This window comes from Otolemur garnettii, unplaced genomic scaffold (genome assembly GCF_000181295.1).
Source record: "Otolemur garnettii isolate 467f Iridium unplaced genomic scaffold, OtoGar3 scaffold00066, whole genome shotgun sequence".
Lineage (NCBI taxonomy): Eukaryota > Metazoa > Chordata > Mammalia > Primates > Galagidae > Otolemur > Otolemur garnettii.
The window spans coordinates 9213845-9227509 of record NW_003852461.1 but is presented as its reverse complement, the minus strand read 5'-3'; the positions used below and the strand labels follow the sequence as shown (position 1 = coordinate 9227509).

At 40.2% G+C, this 13665-nt stretch overlaps 1 protein-coding gene across 1 annotated transcript in view; it reads left to right on the top strand.

Annotated features, from left to right (window-relative positions):
• DOCK7 (dedicator of cytokinesis 7) overlaps positions 1 to 13665 on the top strand; it is a 227951-nt gene that overhangs the window by 170829 nt on the left and 43457 nt on the right. The window contains exon 38 of the mRNA XM_023515104.1: positions 2107 to 2238. Within this exon, the coding sequence (XP_023370872.1) occupies positions 2107 to 2238 (132 nt within the window). The remainder of the gene's footprint in view (positions 1 to 2106; positions 2239 to 13665) is intronic.

Below are 13665 nucleotides of genomic sequence, written 5' to 3'. Positions count from 1 at the left end.
ATATTGGGAATTAACTGGTTATTTCTTCCCCAGCCGTTACCCCAATTTTTGTAGTATATTGGTTAAGAGATGCATTTAGGGCTGGGCACAGTGGCTCATACCTGTAATCCTAGCACTTTGGGAAATCAAGCTGGGAGGATCATTTGAGGCCAGGAGTTGGAGATAAGCCTGAGCAAGAACAAAACCCTGTCTTTACAAAAAGTGAAAAATTAGCCCAGCATGGTGGCAAATGTCTGGAGTCCCAGCTACTCAGGAGGATGAGGCAGCAGGATCAGTTGAGTCCAGGAGTTTCGGGTTACAGTGACCTATGACGATGCCACCGTACTCTAGTCTGAACAACAGAGCAAGCCTGCATGTCAAAAAAAAAAATGATAAGAAAACAAAATTCAAACACTGGCTCTGCTACTTAGTAGTTCTGTTACTTCAGACACAGATTACCTAACCTGTTGGTGCCTGATTGTTCTTATGTGTTAGATACATCTAATTATAATCACCACCTCGTGGGGGTGGTGTTAGGATTGGCTGGGTGAATGCACATAAGAGCTTATCACAACGTCTGGCTCTAAGGAAGTGTGTGCTGGCCATCATCACCATCCTCATTGTTATTGGAACTTAGAACCAGCTGGCTTAAACATAAATATTCTTTTATTCTCCACTCCCAGTACTACACTTAACTATCCTTTAAAAAAATAAAAAGAACGATGTATTTTTTTTTTTTTTTGTAGAGACAGAGTCTCACTTTATTGCCCTCAGTAGGGTGCCATGGCATCACGTAGTTCACAGCAACCTCCAGCTCCTGGACTTAAGTGATTCTCTTGCCTCAGCCTCCCGAGTAGCTGGGACTACAGGCGTCTGCCACAAAACCCGGCTATTTTTTGGTTGCAGTTCGGCCTGGGCGGGGTTTGAACCCACCACCTTCATTATATGGGACCGGTGCCCTACTCACTGAGCCACAGGTGCCTCCCGATAATATTTTTTTCAGATTTAAAAATTAGGTGTTCATTCTCTTTAAAATGGCTTGCCTCTGAGGACTTTGAACATCCTAATTCCTCCCCTAGACCAGTATGAACCAGCAGGAGGAAAAGGGTTTTGGCGATTGATGGAATATTTTAATAAACACAAACTGTGTATGTTTTATGTGTGTTTAATTTTAATAGTTCATGGTAGTTCATTTAGGTTGGGGCACAGTGCCCTATATTACTGAAAATCTTTTGCAGTTTTATGAATTTGACTCTTTTTCAGTTAGTCTATTTGATTCTAATTAAAATGGTTACTGAGGCATTTTAGTTACACTAAACATATTTCACTATTATAGCTATCTTACGCTTAAATATGTTTTTCCTTGGGAAAAATATGTTTGCTGATCTATGAAGCAATGAAAACTTAGTAGCTTTGGAAAAAACCTTTATCTCTTCTCTCACTACACCAATCCATTATTAGGGATAAAAGACAGAAGAGCAGAGCAAACATACCTTGTCCTGTCTGATTATCCCCCCTGATGACCACTGGCCAACCACTGACCAGTGCGCCCCCAGGGGAAGAAAATGTGGTGGCTCAGAAACTTTTCTTAAAGATCAGTGATGTTTCCAAGGAGATTGCCTGTGCTGACTTAATATTTTGGAAAGTAAATGATTTTAGTTTCCCAAGAGACCACAGCTTATCTAATGATAAGATAATTGGGTGTCTGTGACCAGTGTGATATGGAATCTCTTTTATTTCTTGGCTCAGAATTAGCTTCTGCAAAAGTTCATATGCATGAGTAAGTAGACACACACACATTTGTTTGCCTTAGTGAAGTGATTATTCAGTAGGTAGAAGCAGGATGCTTAATTCAAATTATATAGAAATGTAAATAGGCACTCATTTTATTAATATTCACAAACAGACATATATACATATACATGTATCTTGAGATGCTAACATTGTGAGAAATTCTTTTATTAAGCTTGTAATACAGTTAAAAATTAGAAGTTTGTTTTTGTGTCCTGTTGAGGAAGGTTCAGTGTTATTGTCTCAATAGAAATATTATAAATGTATACGTTGTAATTATTTTACTTTCTTATTGACGTAAGAGAAACCAGTATCTCACAAACATCGTTCTTGTAGGCTGGCATGTACGAAGCAGTAAATGAGGTTTACAAAGTCCTCATTCCTATTCATGAAGCTAATCGGGATGCAAAGAAACTCTCCACAATTCATGGAAAACTTCAAGAAGCATTCAGCAAAATTGTCCATCAGGTAATGATTCTAATTTCTACCTTCAGTATAAACAGAGAAAACTTTCTAAAAGCATTATCATTGTTTTGTACTATGTCAAACTAGATCCCAAGAAATGACCATTTTAATCAGGTTACAAATGAGTAGTCAAAATGGTACTTTATGGCCAAAGCAAGGCTCGTTAGCAAAAAATGAGCCCACTTGGGGCAGTGCCTGTGGCTCAAAGGAGTAGGGTGCCGGCCCCATATACCAGAGGTGGAGGGTCCAAACCCAGCTCCGGCCAAAAAACTGCAAAAAAAAAAAAAAAAGAGCCCACTTGAAGTAAATGATCATCATCAGTTTTCCTCATAGCTTTTCTCCTTCACTTTTTTGAATTGTTACTAGTTAGCAAATTTTTTAACTTGTGTTTTTTCTGTTTCACGTGTAGGTATAATTATGAATCTATTTTTTTTTGCAGTTTTTGGCCGGGGCTGGGTTTGAACCCGCCACCTCCAGCATATGGGGCCAGTGCCCTACTCCTTTGAGCCACAGGCACTGCCCTATGAATCTAATTTTTAAAATGGATATCTATCCCTTTGCTACCAAAAAAGGTTGTTTTACTAAATGATGTGAAACTGTAATAAATTAATACTTTCAATGACCATAGCTGAGTGTTGTTTTTCCTAGATGTTTACATTCAGCCATCCTTTGATATACGGCATTTCCAGAAAGAAAATAGCATTTAGTGGCAGTAATGAGTGACATGATTGTCTTATACGTATTGAATTATAATAGTGTGATTTCAGTACTTATTCTTTTATAGTTCATTATAGAATCCACATACTATCACCCAAATTAAAATCTAATTAAACTTGGTTTAAAGAGAGGTAGACTGCTAGCTCTTGACTCATTGAAATACTCTGAAGCGCCCAGTTGGGCCTCCTCCTCCTCCTCTTTCCTGGCCCCTTCTGTCACCTGCTTCCCCCATTGTCTCAGAGGGAGGTGGGGTTCAGTATCCACTTTTATACGCAGTACTAGTCCCAATTAATTGTCTATCAGCTTGACCTCTTGCTTGCCATGGGTTAAACTGTTCTAGGTGAATTGATATAATCTCAGAGGCTTTTAACAGTCTCCAAATAGGGTTTCTATTCTATTGAATCAGGAGTTTAGTGTCATCTGTTAAAATGTTGGGCGGCACCTATGGCTCAAAGGAGTAGGGCACCGGCCCCATATGCCGGAGGTGGTGGGTTCAAACCCAGCCCCAGCCAAAAACTGCAAAAAAAAAAAAAGAAATGTTGAAGCCACAAAAAATTAATTAGGTTTCATGGTCCTAACAGGTGGGTCTCTTTATAATCTGTCATACATATACTATCAAAGAAACCTCATCCCAGCTCCTAGAGCTGTGAATTGCAAATTGTACATGTCAGTTCTGGCACATCTAGAGCTACTGTTTCCAAGAAACTTTGACCATTTGTGTCAGTTGCCTTTGAGAAAAATTGCAATTCATACTCCAGTTTATTCTGGATATTCAGTGAAGTGAAGTTTACTTTAGAGATCTAATTTAAACACATAAACATGAAGAAGCAGCTGGCTCCCTTTTTCTGCAATTTGTACTTTCACTTATTAATGTTGTTTAAAAGCAAAATTTTAGGTGGTGGGCTTTGAACAAACAATTCATAAAATTATTTTAGGTCTTCAGTGAAAGAGCATGTTGTTTAAAATATCCGTTTGTCTTCTATTTATGGAGAAGAAATGATGGTATATGATGCCTTACATTACTGAACTTCCTTTGGCCTTTTTTGTTCTTTTTAAACAGTTTTTTTTATGACTTTTTTTTTTTTACTTTTTATTATACAGAGTACTGGCTGGGAGGTAGGTAATATTTTAGTTAGTTAAAGACACTAATAGATTGATTTGATCAGATTTCTTATGCCAACGCTTTGCCCACATGTGCTAGCTGTGGGCATTCTGTTGCTATCTGCTATCAACTGAATTCATTAACCAAAGAAATTTTGTTAAAATACCGTAAGTTATTTTAAGAAATTTATCCTTGAGAGGTTTTAGGCAGTGCATGGAGATCCGTATGTTAACACGAATGAGATTCTTTGGTAAATGAGCCACTGTGTCATCACTTCAGTTTGTTTTTATCCTTTGAAACATTTCTTTCATCAACATTTACACACAGAATTTCTTTTTTTTAACCATATCGTTTCACCTCATTTTACAGAGGTCGATTTATGTGTTATTGCTCAGAGGTATAAATAGAACATACGATGTTTCATCTGCTCTAAAATGCCATCAATTATAAAACATACTTTATAAGCGTTTAAGGCAGGGGAAAAAACCCTGTGTATCAAACCTATCAGTTGAGAGATGAATACCAACTACAGAAATATTAAAATGTGAGCAGAATGTGCACCTTAGAATTGATGAGATACTGTGTTGATTTGATCTTGGGTCCCTTCACCTTGACTCTAACAAGCACTGCTGAGGAAAGAAATCCACTTTGCCATTTAAATTTGGAGGGAGACAGGGATAAGGAGATGGAGAGAACCTGACATTTAATTTGACCTCATCTTCTGATGGTATTTGATGTATTAATCTGTTTAATAAGACAGCACGTGCTTCCTTTATGTAGTAATATGTAAACCACATCTTACCTGAGAAGATGTTGGCAAGAATTGATTACCATTGTTTTAAATCTTTCTGTAAAGGAAGAGATTCTATATAATATGCCCTAATGTATTTTGATGAGGTAAAGCAAGGTAGTAATGAATCAAGTTTGTTAAAGAAAGCTGTGTGCTTCCCCTCTCACTTTACGGTTAGAATTGTGTTGATTCAACAGCTTAGGTTTCCCTGGTTGGTTTCATATTGTGATTCTTATTTTGAGACCCACACAGAAAAACCTTAGGAACAAATGTGACTACGGAGTTTCCTTCCATTTCTGAAATAGTGCCCAGCTTGAGCTTTTATTCAGATGGAACCACTGCCTTTGTTCTACCATAATTCTCCAGATTACATATGGCCTTACAAATACCATAATCCATCATTCCTGTGGCTCAATGAAGAAATCGGTAGAGAGACTTGCTGTGGTTATCTATGGTGATAAAGTTCCGCATAGATTTACTAACATGAAAGAGAATTGGCTGGAAATTAGGTATAAAGAATATCTTGAAACCTCTGAGCAGTTCATGACTAGCCGCCTTCATGCTGAATCGACCCCTGAAAGGTGTAATTTTCACTGGTTATGACATTAATACCATTCTGTCATCGTGTTTACTGCATGGTAAAAGTCACGCAGACTTCTGTTCATATTCTTGTCACTGCCTTTTACTGGACCTTTAGCTTTGTAGCTGCTCAGTTTGCTGCACGTTTTTGCTTCTCCGTTGTAAAACTTAAATGGATGCTTGCGTTTTAAAAATGTGTTTGCTGCCATTTGCTGCTTATTTGTTTTGAAATTTCCGTAATTAAAATGCTTTCTGTTTTCTCTTCTTTCTTGCCCCTGGTTGCTGACCTTCCTCCCTACTTTTACTATTGTCTATCGTGGTAAGTTCTATCTTGTGAATATTTTTCTTTTTGACTGTGAAAACGTCAATAATTTTATTTTTTCTAAAAACTGTGTTTCCCAGCTAATTTCCTAGTATTCTCATAGAACTCTTACTGAATTGAAATCCAGTAAGGGTAATTTATACATTGTAGAAAGGCTCTTTGAATTGATAACTTACTCCTCCATTTACAGGAGTGGCCCTTCTGAGCTTGTGTAATAGTATTTCACTTTTTATCTTGCTCCGTGGTTTTGTACAAATTATTTGAGTTGGCACAGCTTTTAGGGGAGCAGGTGTGTGCACACACGTAAGACATAGAAAGAGAGAGAGAAAATGTGTGTGTATAAAAGCTAACTCTAGGCTCGGTGCCTGTGGCTCAAGTGGCTAAGGCACCAGCCACATACACCTAAGGTGGTGGGTTCCAATCCAGCCCAGGCCTGCCAAACAACAATGACGGCTGCAACCAAAAAAAATAGCCGGGCATTGTGGCGATCGCCTTTGGTCCCAGCTACTTGGGAGGCGGAGGCAGGAGACTCACTTGAGCCCAGGAGTTGGAGGTTGCTGTGAACTGTGATGCCACAGCACTCTACCCAGGGGGACAGCTTGAGGCTCTGTCTCAAAAAAAAAAAGCTAACTCTAAAACATAATTCTTAGCAATTTGGCACTTTTTACTATGGAAAATTATAAACCTTCAAAGATCGTGTGTCTGTTACCTTCTCTGCCAGTTTCAATTCCTTAATGGCTATTAAGTGTTTATTTTTCCCAAAACCTTTTTTATCTTAAAACAATAGGAAATAAAGTTTTATAAGTATTTCTTTCTTATGATGCATTTTTATTCTTAGAAGAAAAATAAATTTCTATGTGAAAATTTTTATAAATATTTCATGTTTTGTGTGCATGTATTTATTTTTAGAATGTATATTTAGTCATTTATCAAAGAGTATATTCAGTTTGTATTCAGTACACTCGTACAAGTTTAGATTCTTCAGAAAAATCAACCCTTAAACACTGAGAACATAGTCACATGACACTTTTTCCTTTCTTTTTTGTCTTAAAGATTACAAACATATTTCTTTACAGAAAATACCACTACCAGCCACATGTGGTGGCTCATGCCTGTAATACTGGCACTCTGGTGGCCAAGATGGAAGGATCCCTTGAGCTCAGGAAGTCAAGACCAGCCTGAGGAAAACGAGACTAGAAAAATTAGTTGGGCAAAGCAGCAGGTGACTATAGTCCTAGCTACTCAGGAAGCTGAGGCAGGAAGATGGCTTGAACCTAGGAGTTTGAGTTTGCTGTGAGCTGAATGTATGCAATGGCACACTAGCCTGGGTGACAGAGTGACACTGTCTCGAAAAAAAAAAAAAGAAAAGAAAAAGAAAATACCACTGCTCTAGAAGGTGTATCTTAAAGTTTTCAGAAAGGCTAGAGAAGATGGGTTCAGCTTTGTTAAACTAAACTCTCCCCAGCTCACTAAGGAAATGTGGATTACCCTAACGTTGGGGTTTGACACATGCAAAATGAGTATATCTTAACTCTGGTTATTGGATGAGATGGACATGAGTATGAGCCAGTATTTTGGTTTTTGTATGCTCAGAAATATCACAGTCTGACACAGGAGTTTCTGTTGAATTTTTATATTCTTTAATCCGTACTAAAGATAAATGAGATGAAGTCATTCATCCAATCAAATAAAAGATAGAGCTAAATTAGAAACAGCAAATTGTAATGAGGAGGGAAGGAAGAGAATAAACTCTGAAAGAAGGAAATGAAATAAAAATTCAAGAGGGTAGAACATATTTAAAACAAGTATCTTGGGTGGGGCCTGTGGTTCAAGGAGTAGGGCGCCAGACCTATATACCAGGGGTGGCAGGTTCAAGCCTGGCCCAGGCCAAAACTGCAAAAAAAAAAAAAAAAAAAAAAAAAGGGCAGCGCCTGTGGCTCAAAGGAGTAAGGCACTGGCCCCATATGCCGGAGGTGGCGGGTTCAAACCCAGCCCCGGCCAAAAAAAAAAAAAATACCCACAAGTATCTTAGGTAATTGATAGAAAAATGTGATACTCTAAGAAGAAATTAGAACATTGCAGGTATAAAATATCCGTAAGTCTTCACCTTCCCAAGATGTGATTAAGGAAAGATAAAGGAAAATACAATAAATGGGAAGAAACTTGGTATGTGTAGGAGGAGATATTTTCTGGAATTTGGTGACTTCTGATAAATGGTATATACCCATGAGGTTGGTTTCTGCCCCTTATGCTACCTTTGAAGAGGAAAAAAAAAAAGATATGGACAGCAAATATTCACTACATAGATGAAATTAGATGTGATTTCTTTTTTCTGGGTGTGGATACATAATAGTCAGAACCAAACTTCTGATAAGAAAAGGAATAAGATATATCTTAGAATAACATGTTGACTCCAACCTGATTTTCATACTGGAGTATACAGGATGGATATGCAAACATTCAGAACAGTTACAGTAGAGGATGGTGCCGCCATGTAGGGAAGACAGTGTAGGGAGGGAGGGATTCTCAAAAGAGTTACAGGGGGAAATTCACAAGAATTCTCAACAAAAACATCAGAGAAATGGAAAACAGTTCAGGGATCATGCTACTGTCCTAGTCACACTCATGTTTATACCAGTATATAAAGTAAGAAAACATACAGGTCAATCAACAGCTTGGACTCTGATGTCAAGTACTTATGGGGTTAACTCTCAGTCCCACCACTTATTAACAGTGTGATCTTGGCCAGGGTACTTTTTCTCATCTTAAAATGAGGGTAAAAATAATTGTACCTTTCTCATAGATTTGTGATAAGAATTGATGTCAATACATGTAAAGTGCTTAGCCAGTGTCTAAGTACTCAAAATATGTTGGTCATTATTTTTGTCATTACTATGATTTTCAGCGTTAGTATTATCATTACTATTATTTGAAATCTTAACTCAATTTGGTTAATAAAATTAACTTGTTTCCAAGTTAATTCCAAGTTGAGATCTGTGACTGGAATTAATGGATAAATGCTCTTTAAAAGGAATAAGTCTAACTGAAGGAAAGAGACATTATGAAGGAAAGAGAGAGATTCCACTATGTGAAATCCTGGTGTGCCTATAAGGAAAACTAGAAACAGCTGGAGGGGCATAAAAGGAATTAGAGAAGTGATGTCATAATGGAAGTATACAACTAGCCCAACAGAATGTTCCTTGTTAAATAAAGATAGCAAAACTAAAACAGATTTAAGATATATCTGTCATAAGAGACTTTTAACCATTTAAAGATGTGGTAGGTGGATTTCTTTGGGACATAGCTTTGTTACCCAGAAGATTGTGGAAGCAGTGCAAGAACCACTAAAGAAGAGTAAGCTGTGGTGTGGGAGTCATAAGGAGTCATGGGGAACTCAGAAAGAATTCATAATAGCAAAGGAGGTTAATGTTAGAAAACCAGACTAGGTTTAAGAAAGTAGTGCTTCATTTTTAATTTAAAAGAAAAATAAGCATTATCCATCCCAGTGGTCCAAAACTCTGAAGAGGAGATAGAGATGAAGTGATGTTTTCCTGAAGGTGAATCAGTAAGCATTTGTGAACTTGGTAATGGCTAGTGGTTTGTCACTGGAGGACTCTATGCTAAAAATAAAGTCACTCAGCTGGGTGCAGTGGCTCACGCCAGCACTCCAGGAGGCTGAGGCAGGTGGATTGCTTGAGTTTAGGAGTTCAAGACTAGCCTGAGCAAGAGTGAGATCTCTTTTAAAAAAACAGCCAGGAGTTGTAGTGGGCACCTGTAGTCCCAGCTCCTTGGGAGGCTGAGGCAAGAGGATCACTTAAGCCTGAGAGTTTGAGGTTGCAATGAGCTGGAACACCACAGCATTCTACCGAAGGTGATAAAGTGAGACTCTGTCTCAAAGAAAGAAAAGAGAAAGAAAAGAAAAGAAAGTCTTCCAGATGCTTAGCCTTTCTTCTTCTCTAGCTCATCTGTCCCTGCAACTCCCAACTCCAGTACATACACACCGATTTACTTCCCTCGGCTTATCGCCTCTGCTTCTCCCCCTCACTTACTCAACTCCAGCCATACCTTTTACCTTCCTGTCGCTTCTGTCTTGGGGCCTTGCCCTGGCTCCTGCCTCTGCCTAGAGTGCATGTGTCCCAGAGACCCACAGGAATAACTCTTTTGGTCTTTCATCCTTTGTGAGCTTCTCGATGAAACCGATCTTGACCAGCTTCAGAGCGAGACCCCATCTTTTAAAAAAGGCAGGTACCTATAGTCCCAGCTATTTGACAGACTAAGATAAGAGGATCACTTGAGCCTAGGGGATTCAGGTTACTGTGAGCTATGATGCCACTACACTCTGCCAAGGGTGAAAAAAGAAAAAATGACATTGAAGGCTGGATGTGGTGGCCCACACCTATAATCTTATCACTCTGGGAGGCCAAGGCAGGAGGATTGCTTGAGCTCAGAAGTTTGAGGCCAGTCTAAGGAAGAATAAGACCCCATCTCTACTAAAAATAGAAAAATTAGAACATAAACCTGGGAATAGTGGGAAGATGACTGACTAGAAGCAGCTTTTACCAGGGGCTCATGCCCAAAGGGAGAGAGATGGGACTGATGTGGATGGAAGCTGAATGAGGGGAGCTCCGCACCGAGAGGACTGTGTGAGTTAACATCACCCAGGCTGAATCAAGCAGCAGAAACAAGAAAGTGGAAAAAAAACAACAAGTACAAGCCCAGAGGAAGGGAGACCCCTCTTCCCAAGCAGGAGTTCCCAAGCAGTGGGCAACCAGCCAGCCAGCAAACAGGGTTCAAATGTCTCCTCACCTTATCCCACAGGAGAGCAGTTACTAAGTACCAGTCCTCTATTTCTGAGGTCCCACTGCTGAGCCTTGGCCCCATTCTGTCAGGCACAAAAGACCAGGTATTTTTCCTGCAATCCTGAGTGCCTAGATCACCCTTGCCCCACCCTAGGTGCTGGAAGGACTGTCCTCTGTAGAGTCCAGACTGTTTGATGAGCTCACTGGGAAGCTCACGAAGTCTGCTGGCCACCAAGCTGCAGTGTGAGAACAGTAGCAGGGCAGTCCAAACGTTGGCACGGGAGAGGGTGAACTATTTGCACATCTTCAGCTCCTCAGGAATTCTCAAGCATCTCTTGGTTTCTGCCCTCCAGGACAACTTCTGAGCTCCATTGGGTGAGCACTCTCCAGTGCTTAAACAACTTTGACTTGTGATTGAACTTTGGACCTGCCGCCTCCGCCAGGCATAGCTCTCTGAGCTGAGAAACGGAAGGAGGGAGGGTTCGCAGGCTGGTGTCTTAAGTGACTTTGAACTGAACTTTGGACCTCTGGCCTCCACCACTCAAGGCTCTCTGAGCTCAACTGGGTGGTCAAGGCCAAGGTTTAAGTTACTTTGAACTGAATTTTGGATTAACACTCTCCACTGGGTGGAGGCTCTCTGAGCTCAATTGGATGGGCTGTGCCTGATGCCTGAGCAATTCTTACCTGAACGTTAGACCTGGACCCTGCTGGGTAGCAGCCCCCTCAGCTTGACTGGGCAGGCAGTGCCTGGTGACTGAGCGACTTTGTCTGAGCTCTGGGCCTACCCTGTGCACAGAGCTGCAGCCCTCAGCACTTAATTGGCTGGATGGTACCCAGGGCATAAGCATCTCTCCTGAACTCTGGGCCAGCAGTGTCAGCTGGGCAGCCTTGTGAGCTTGATTCTGTGAGCGGAGCCAGTGCTGGCAGAGTGACTTTGATTAGAGCTCTGGGCCAGTACTGTGTACTGATTCTTGTCACCCTAGAAACACTGTCTGGAGCTGCGGATTCACCACGTCTCTGCCTTTGTTAGTGCAGCGGTGGCACTGCAACAGTGAGGAGTGGACTCATCAAGAACAACCTATCAACTCAACTAAAAAAGTATAATTAACATATTGAAAAGAGGAAGAAGCTGAAAATACTCAGAAGGAATCAGCTGAAGAACTCTGTCAACATGAAAAATCAGAGCAGATCAAAGCTTCCTAGGGACGTCAAAAGAAAATACAACAGATAATTCCATCCACAGAGAAATTGCTGGAATATCAGAAATAGAATTTAGAATGTGGATGGCAAATAAGATAATTGGAATGGAGGAAAAGATGAAAACAGAGAACCAAAACACACTTCAGAAGTTGTCTCAAGAAAGTAATGAATTCACAAAGTCACCAAGGATGTGGACATAATGAGGAAAGATATAGCAGAGCTTATACATTGAATTTAAAAGGTATTTGAGTGCATTCCCACTGCTGGGATTGCAGTGGCATCTACCCAGAAGAAAAAAAAATCCTTCTATCACAAGGACGCTTGTACTAGACTATTCATTGCAGCTCAATTTACAATCACCAAAATGGAGAAACAGCCTAAATGCCCACCAACTCAAGAATGGATTAACAAGCTGTGGTATTTGTATACCATGGAATACTACTCAGCCACTAAAAAAGACCAAGACTTCACATCCTTTGTATTAACCTGGATGGATGTAGAACACATGATTCTTAGTAAAGCATCACAAGAATGGAGAAATAAGAACCCTATATACTCAATTTTGATATGAGGACAATTAAGGTCCCAGTACACAGTGTGGTACAAGGAGAGCTGAGAAATGGAAGGAGGGAGGGTGTGGAGGGTCAAGGGGTAGGGTTCACCTTTGGGGAGTGGGACACAAATATAAAAGGGTCCTTATCTAACAAAAGCAGTTAATGTAACCTGCTTCTCTGTACCCTCAATGAATTCCCAACAATGAAAAAAAGAAAGAAAGAAAAAGGTATTTGAAGAGCTTCAAAATACAATAGAGTCCCTCAGAAACAGAGTTCAGCAATGCAAAGAAAGAATCTCAGATAAAGAAGACAAGACTTTTGAATAATCCCAAGCATTCAAAGATGCAGAAAAATCGAGAAAAAGAACAGAATATTCCCTGAGAGAGTTATGGGATCATTCCAAGAGATCAAACATCCAAAATATAGGGATTTCTGAAGAAGAGAATGGTCCCGAAGTCACAAATTCTCTGCTCCAGGACTTTATGGTGGAGAATTTCCCAAATATTGCCAGAGACGCAGAAATTCAGACAGTAGATAGTTTCAGAACCCCAGCACAACTCAAACCAAACAAAGCATCTCCTAGATCAGTGGTTCTCAACCTTCCTAATGCTGCAACCCTTTAGTACAGTTCCTGTGGGTCGTGACCCACAGGTTGAGAACTGCTGTCCTAGACACATTGTAATTAATTTTGCCAATGTTAATATGAAGGAGAAACTTCTGCAAGTAGCCAGGCATAAGAAAAGTATTCCTTACAAAGGGAAAAGTATAAGGATGGCTGCAGATCTTTCAGCCGAAACTTTCCAAGCCAGTAAAGGATGGTCATCGACTTTCAACCTTCTTGAACAAAATAATTTTCAGCCCAGATCCTATACCATGCTAAACAGAGTTTCATTTGTGATGGAGAAATCAAATAATTCACTGAAATCTACATGCTGAGGAAATGTGCCATGACTAGACCAGCTCTACAGGGAATACCCTCATCCTTCATTACAATCAGCAGGAGGGTACACCACCAAAGCAAACCTACCCATAAGTTAAAGAACAAAGCCTAGCTTCCACAGTGATGAGAGGCATAAAATTAAGTGCTAGACTTCTGAAAAACAAGATGACCAAAATTCTACCACATCTACCAATTCTCGCAGTTAATGTGAATGGTTTGAACTTCCTTTAAAGAGGGATAGGCTGGCTGGCTGGATACAAAAACTCAGGCCAGGCTCGACGCCTGTGGCTCAAGTGGCTAAGGCACCAGCCACATACACCTAAGGTGGCAGGTTTGAATCCAGCCCAGGCCCGCCAAACAACAATGATGGCTGCAACCAAAAAAATAGCCAGGTGTTGTGGCAGGTGCCTGTGGTCCCAGCTACTTG